The 6,690-nt window shown below is 55.8% G+C and overlaps 1 protein-coding gene across 1 annotated transcript; it reads left to right on the top strand.

Annotated features, from left to right (window-relative positions):
- Positions 1-4,521: 4,521 nt before the first annotated feature.
- On the top strand, positions 4,522-6,182 carry RPL36 (ribosomal protein L36). Its single transcript, XM_032711925.1, has 3 exons — positions 4,522-4,727; positions 5,384-5,518; positions 6,052-6,182. Exons 1-3 carry the CDS (start codon positions 4,635-4,637, stop codon positions 6,139-6,141), a joined length of 318 nt encoding a protein of 105 aa, XP_032567816.1. The 5' UTR covers positions 4,522-4,634; the 3' UTR covers positions 6,142-6,182.
- The last annotated feature ends 508 nt before the right edge of the window (positions 6,183-6,690 follow it).

Genomic DNA, 6,690 nt, shown 5'->3' with positions numbered 1-6,690 from the left:
GGCCTTGCTCATCATCACATGTTTTCTGTATGACAGAGCCACAGCCACTTCTTAGCTGGCAGAGATGTTATCACTTCCACTGTCCCCACATCCTCCTTTCAGAGCTCTGTTCTGTCGTGGTGCACGGGGGTATTTCCATCCCCTGTTGTGAGTAATTATTTCCTGGAAGACAGTGAAGCTCCATCACTTGGGGAAACACCCTGCATGGACACGTGAAGCACAGGGCAGACCTCAGTGCAGAACCACAGAGCCCTGAGCCTTTTAGAAGTGAGTGGGGCTTTCAGGTGTTTGAGGGCCAGAAGCCTCCAGCAGGACAGACAGGATACACTGGGGAAGGGGCACTTCCAGAAGAAACCAGACACGGAGAGCAACAAAGTCTCAGCTCAAAGGGGAGGCCTCTGGCTACCTATGGGAATGGTGCTGAAGTTCTTTCACAGTGGTTGTTATGCTTATTATTGTTAATTAACATAAGACAGAATTTAAAGCAGCCTGGATTTAGGTGTGAGGCTGAGCCTGTCTCCTGCTTGCTTTCTCGATGCCCAGCCTGCTTGGGGCTTCTGGCTCACAGGGTGACCTGTGCTGCTTGCTGGAAGACATCTGGCAGAAAAACACATCTGGATCTTGGCAAATGCAAACACCTGCATCTTACAAGGCCTTGGCCAGGGATAAGACAGGAAGATGGAGCACTACTGGACAGCAGCAGGCTACTGTCCTGCCTGTCCTTCTCCCTGCTGGGGAGATGATTCAGTTCATATTTGGAATCATTGGATAAAGGGCCCCCACTGCTGTGCCAGCCATGGGAGCATATCCCAAGAGCATCTTTCATCTGATGTAACACAGCAGCTTGACAGTGACCCTCTGGGAATTCTGGCTCCTGTAGCAGGAGGGAAAGGAGTTCTGCTTTTCCATGGTTTGCAGGTGGTGGACCTCAGAGGGGGGGTGTGGCTTTTTGGCCATGACAGCAGGCAGGGGGCTTGCTGAAAGAGGAGTGTGGTCAAATGGACAGGTGGAAATCAGTTTGTACCTGGTACATCTGCCTGCCTTGAGGGCCATAGCTCTGCAGTGAGCCAGATGAGCTTCAGGTTCAGCAGACAATGGGGTTCCAGGCACCACCATTCAGCTGTGCAACCTGCGCCTCTGTCAGGCAGTGCACAGGTTGTGCTTATTCTGTACTTGGAAAAGAGGAGAGGCACTAAAATAAACCTCATCTGTCTTGTGGCAGAGAACGACTTTCTCTTTACAAACCTGGAGCAGCTGGGGAAGGGCAAGGTGTTCACATGCTGCACTTTTCCTTCTTTCCTTGGTCTTCAGCCAGGTCAAGCTGAACTCCGGCTTTTCCAGTTCTGTCCCTGCATGTCCATGCAATGCCTGTGTATGTATCTTGGCAGCTTCAGTGCTGCTTCCACCCCCCATCTTCTTCATTTTTGTATTTAAAAGTGATGCAGAATTCTCCACTCAGCCAGTCTGGCCTCCTGCTGTACTTGCTTGATGTTGGGATGGATCGCTCTTGTACTTGTTCTTCTCCATTGAAAACTCTCCATCGGAAATCCAGGTGGCTGCTTCACACCTACCTCAGCTCCCTTCTCCTCCAGACTGAAGAAGCCTTGTTCCTTCCACCACTCCTCACGGGATGTGTGACCCAGGCCTCTGACATTTTCATGGCTCTCCTAGGAACTCGTTCCAGTTTATCGATGTTTTTCTTGCACTGCAAGGCCTGGACACAGCGTGACCTAACAAGTGCCAGGCAAAGGGAGCGATCCCTTCCTGGACCCTGCCAGGTGCATGTCTGTCCATGCAGCCCAGGACGCTGATGCAGCCAGGACACGCTGCAGATGTTCAGCCTGTTTGTTGCCCCCCGTGTCCATCTCAGCAGAGCCAGTCTGTCCCAGCCCAGGACTTCAGATTCAGTCCCAATCCTGTAGTTTCCTCTACCTTATCTCCCTTTTTACTGCCCCCCACTGCCAGGCTCACCTGATAGGGGCTTTGCTTGTAATGGCTCTGAGAAAGTAAAAGGCAAAGAGTGAGGGGATTTAATGCAGAATTCAAAAAAAGAGGGAAATTCAGCAGAGATGCAAACTATTTGCAAATGCTGAGAATGTGGGAGAAGGCATTCACCCGTGTTGGAATGGGGCAAAAGCTTCTGGAAACTTAAAATCTGGATTTTCTATGAGGGACTTGTGCAGGCAATGAGGCAGGAAACCTTGTCTTGGGCGAAAGGTGTCGGGGAGGGCATCCAGTGAAGCTCAGGGAGGTCAGAGGATTCAAAACTCAAGGGGAGTTTGGGAACTGTAAATCCACGTGTTTGTGCATTGAATGGGAAAGAAGGTGGTGTCCTGAGGGGAAGGTGGCAACAGCCAGGGCGGGTGAGGGAAGAGCCCCATGAGGGAAGAGCCCTATGAGGGAAGAACCCCGTGAGGGAAGAGTCCCATGAGGGAAGAGCCCCATGAGGGAAGAGCCCCGTGAGGGAAGAGCCCCATGAGGGAAGAACCCCGTGAGGGAAGAGCACCATGAGGGAAGAGCACCATGAGGGAAGAGCACCATGAGGGAAGAGTCCCATGCCACTGCAGATGCTGCTGGGGGTTGGTGCTTGCAGGCCAGGCAGGGAAGCAGCTGCCTCCTCCTCCTCCTCCGGGCACAAAGTGTTTATTTCAGGGCTGCTTGTGCCTGATGGTGGTCACAGAGACAGAGCAGGTGGGGGCCACTCTTTGGCACACCCAGAGCTGAGTGAGTAGCCCCGAGGCAGCTCCAGGCAGCGTCAGGAGAGGTGACAGGAGAAGTGACAGGAGAGGTGACACCTCCTTCTCCAGCCCGGGGCTGTGGCAGCTCCTCCTGTGAAGAGCTTGTGCTCAGAGGAACTTTGGCTGCCCCGTGTGACAGTTCTCATTAGCAAAGATCATATCAAACGCTTGTTGATTTTACACGTGCAGATTAACAGTAAATTTGGCATTCCTATTTCTTTTTTTTTGGCTAACTTTTGGAAAGCATTCGCTAATAGTTGACATTAGGAAGTACTTCCTAAGGGCGGTTCCCTGTGTCCAAGAGAGTCACCCCCATCCTGTGGATGCCTGTCCATACTCTGCCCTCTCGTGGGGGAAAGCATCGGAGCCCACACCTGCCCCACCATCCCAGGGACGAACGTTCCTCACCGCTGGAATTTGTGTCGTGGGTGGTGGAGCCCAGCGGGTCCGTGTGCGTGCGCCGGGAGCGCTGCCCTGGGACGAGCTCTGCGGCAGGATGTAAAGGTCCTGTATTTGTTCAAAAAGCCAATATCTTCAAATTTTGAATTAGATTAATGCTTTCAACTTGGTATTTTCAATTTCGACAAATTAAACAGAATTGTCTTTGAAAGCAGAAAACAGTTGAGCGTGTTCACCTCAGTTCTCTTTCAGAGGTAAGAGCCCCGTATCTTTTATTCCAACAAAACTGCTTAATTTGTTCCTTTAGATTTGTCTGTCGAACATCATCAGACCTCACCCAAGCGACGCTAAAGTTTTAATCTGTGGGGGAAAGTCCGTGAGCGTGGGGCTGAGCGGCCCTGCGGGGTCCGGGACCCGCGGGGACCCCGAGAAGCTCCCCTGGCCTGAGAGAGACCCCCTGCTCCCTGTCCCCTCACACCGCACAAGGACCCCAATGACCCCCCATCCCCTCACACCGCACAAGGACCCCAGTGATCCCCCACTCCCTCACACTGCACAAGGATCCCAATGACCCCCCCATCCCCTCACACTGCACAGTGACCCCCCATCCCCTCACACCGCACAAGGACCCCAATGGTCCCCATCCCCTCACACCGCACAATGACCCCCCCATCTCCTCACACCGCACAAGGACCCCCCCCATCCCCTCACACCGCACAAGGACCCCAATGACCCCCCCACCCCCTCACACCGCACAATGACCCCCCCATCCCCTCACACCGCACAAGGACCCCCCCATCCCCTCACACCGCACAAGGACCCCCCATCCCCTCACACCGCACAATGACCCCCCCATCCCCTCACACCACACAATGACCCCCCATCCCCTCACACCGCACAAGGACCCCCCCATCCCCTCACACCGCACAAGGACCCCCCCATCCCCTCACACCGCACAATGACCCCCCCATCCCCTCACACCGCACAAGGACCCCCCCATCCCCTCACACCGCACAAGGACCCCCCCCCCTCCCCTCACACCGCACAATGACCCCCCCATCCCCTCACACCGCACAAGGACCCCCCCCATCCCCTCACACCGCACAATGACCCCCCCATCTCCTCACACCGCACAAGGACCCCCCCATCCCCTCACACCGCACAAGGACCCCCCCCCATCCCCTCACACCGCACAATGACCCCCCCATCCCCTCACACCGCACAAGGACCCCCCCATCCCCTCACACCGCACAAGGACCCCCCCCCCATCCCCTCACACCGCACAAGGACCCCCCCATCCCCTCACACCGCACAAGGACCCCCCCATCCCCTCACACCGCCGCCCCCTCGGCCCCGCCCGCAGCCGGAACCGTCCCCGTCCCGGCGCCCCGCGCGCGCTCGCTCCTTCCTGTCGGGCGCCATTGCCCGCGTACCCGGCGCTTGCGTCCCGTTCCAGTTCATCCCAGTCCATCCGCGCCCACGGGCCGCCCCGCAGCCATGGCCATCCGCTACCCCATGGCCGTGGGCCTCAACAAGGGCTACAAGGTGACCAAGAACGTGTCCAAGCCTCGGCAGTGCCGCCGCCGCGGGGTGAGTACGGGGCTGTGCCGGCCCGCGGTGCCCCGGGCCCGCCGCTCCCGGTGCGGGTGTGTCCGTGTGTCCGTGTGTTCGGAGCGGGGCCGCGACTCGGGGTCTTCTCCGTGGGGAGGCGGGAGGGCTCGGAACCCCCGCGCTGCCCGTGACAGGGGCCGGGCAGGGCCCGGCCGGGCCGGGCGGGGAGCAGTGGAGGCTCAGGGGCTTCTGGAGCTTCTCCCACTCTGTTTCTCTTGGTAACGACAACAGGCGACCCCCGCAAAACTGCCCAATAATGACGACTCGGAGCTGTCCAGGTTCGCTGAGTGCGTGGGTTTCTATGAGGCATTAACGCATCTGTGCCTTTCATCCGCTCTGATTCAGTGCTGGCTGTAGCTGTGGTGTCCGAGGTGTGCAGCAGTGCAAACCCTCGGGATCTCACGGCCCCGCTTTTTCCAAAAACGGTGGTGAAACCCCCCGTCTCGGGGCTGGAGTGAGGACAGACCAGCACACCTGACCAAGCTCAGCTGCCAGGGATCAGCTCCCCTGGGACATCCAACAGCAGGGGCTGGTTTTGGGGCCTGAGCCCAGTTTGCCGCAGCCCTTTGCAGACCCGCCAGGATAAACCAGCACATACATTCCTTGTGATCCACGTATCTCCTCCCTCCCCACAGCGCCTGACCAAACACACCAAGTTTGTGCGGGACATGATCAGGGAAGTCTGTGGCTTTGCACCCTACGAACGCCGCGCGATGGAGCTGCTGAAGGTGTCCAAGGACAAACGTGCTCTGAAGTTCATCAAGAAGCGGGTAGGTCAGTCCATCCTCCTAACGAGGATGGCAGAAACTGCTGTGTCAGCTTTCTGGTTTTCTGCCCTTGCTTTGGTATACTTGGCTTCTCAATTATTTTTTCCGTTGTTTGGGAAGTTACTGGTGTAATCTGAAGGAGTGAAGGGAACGGTCCTTGGCTTGGGTGGGAGAGCAGGAGATGGACACAAAGGTACCTAGCCAGAAAGGCCCTGAGCTTGGGATCCAGGTTTGCTGTGCTGGTTTTACATGGTTTGCATGTCTGGTGGGAGGAAACAGCACTGATGGAGGTTAGGTACCATTAACCAGGAGACTTCAAATGGGATTCCTTGAGGGCAACAGTGAGAGATGAAAGCAGCTTCTTCCTCGCCCCAAATCACTGTGTAGAAGTACCACTAAGACACGATGGCAGCCCCCTGGCTGGAGGTTTCCAGGACTTTACCATTCTGCCTGGGTTTGAGTAGAGTGTCTGCAGTGGCACCTGCAGCAGCCCCAGTCTGTGCTGGGTGAACACTGACTGCCCTTTCTCCCCACAGGTTGGCACTCACATCCGGGCCAAGAGGAAGCGGGAGGAACTCAGTAATGTCCTGGCAGCCATGAGAAAAGCTGCTGCAAAGAAGGATTGAGTTGTACAGGCTGTAACACAATAAAGTCCTTTCTCCCAAAACCAGGGTAGTGTTGGTGGTACATGTGCTTCAGTGGGTGCTGCTGGGGATGCTGACAAGGCCCTGAACTGCAGCCATCCAGAACTTGCATCACGGGTTTATTTTACCTGCAGCTGCTGATACTGGTGGTGCTGTGACTTATTCTAGAGGGGAATTTTCCAGACCATATGGAGTCTCAGGGCACAGAAGTCTCTGCAATAGCTAAATACCTTCTCTCCCCTCCCAGTCTGTCTCCAGACCTAAATGGTGGTAGGAGGGAAGTCAGTGGGCAAAAACTGCTGTTGAAAATAGTAACTACTTTGCACTCCCTTCCTCAGGGCACATCAGCCTGTTCCTTGTGCAGCTTTTTGTGCTCCTTTTTCTCCTTGTATTCTCTGTTCACACCTGCCTTGTGCAGTGTGTTAACAAGTCATGAGAGAGACCTGCAATCAGCAAGAACTTCAGCAGATGGACTCTTTTTCTGGGCTCCCTTGCTGTGAAATGATGAGGACTGTTCTTCCTGCACAAGGA

The sequence above is a fragment of the Chiroxiphia lanceolata genome, chromosome 27 (genome assembly GCF_009829145.1).
Source record: "Chiroxiphia lanceolata isolate bChiLan1 chromosome 27, bChiLan1.pri, whole genome shotgun sequence".
NCBI lineage: Eukaryota > Metazoa > Chordata > Aves > Passeriformes > Pipridae > Chiroxiphia > Chiroxiphia lanceolata.
Note: the sequence above shows the minus strand (reverse complement) of the source record. Positions and strands in the feature narration are given on the sequence as shown.

Bases quoted from the DNA above. Each gene is read 5' to 3' on its own strand.
- RPL36 (XM_032711925.1), top strand. From the start codon at position 4,635: ATGGCCATCCGCTACCCCATGGCCGTGGGCCTCAACAAGGGCTACAAG. The intron at 4,728-5,383 runs GTGAGTACGGGG...CCCTCCCCACAG, and splicing joins GGCAGTGCCGCCGCCGCGGG to CGCCTGACCAAACACACCAA. The intron at 5,519-6,051 runs GTAGGTCAGTCC...TTCTCCCCACAG, and splicing joins TGAAGTTCATCAAGAAGCGG to GTTGGCACTCACATCCGGGC.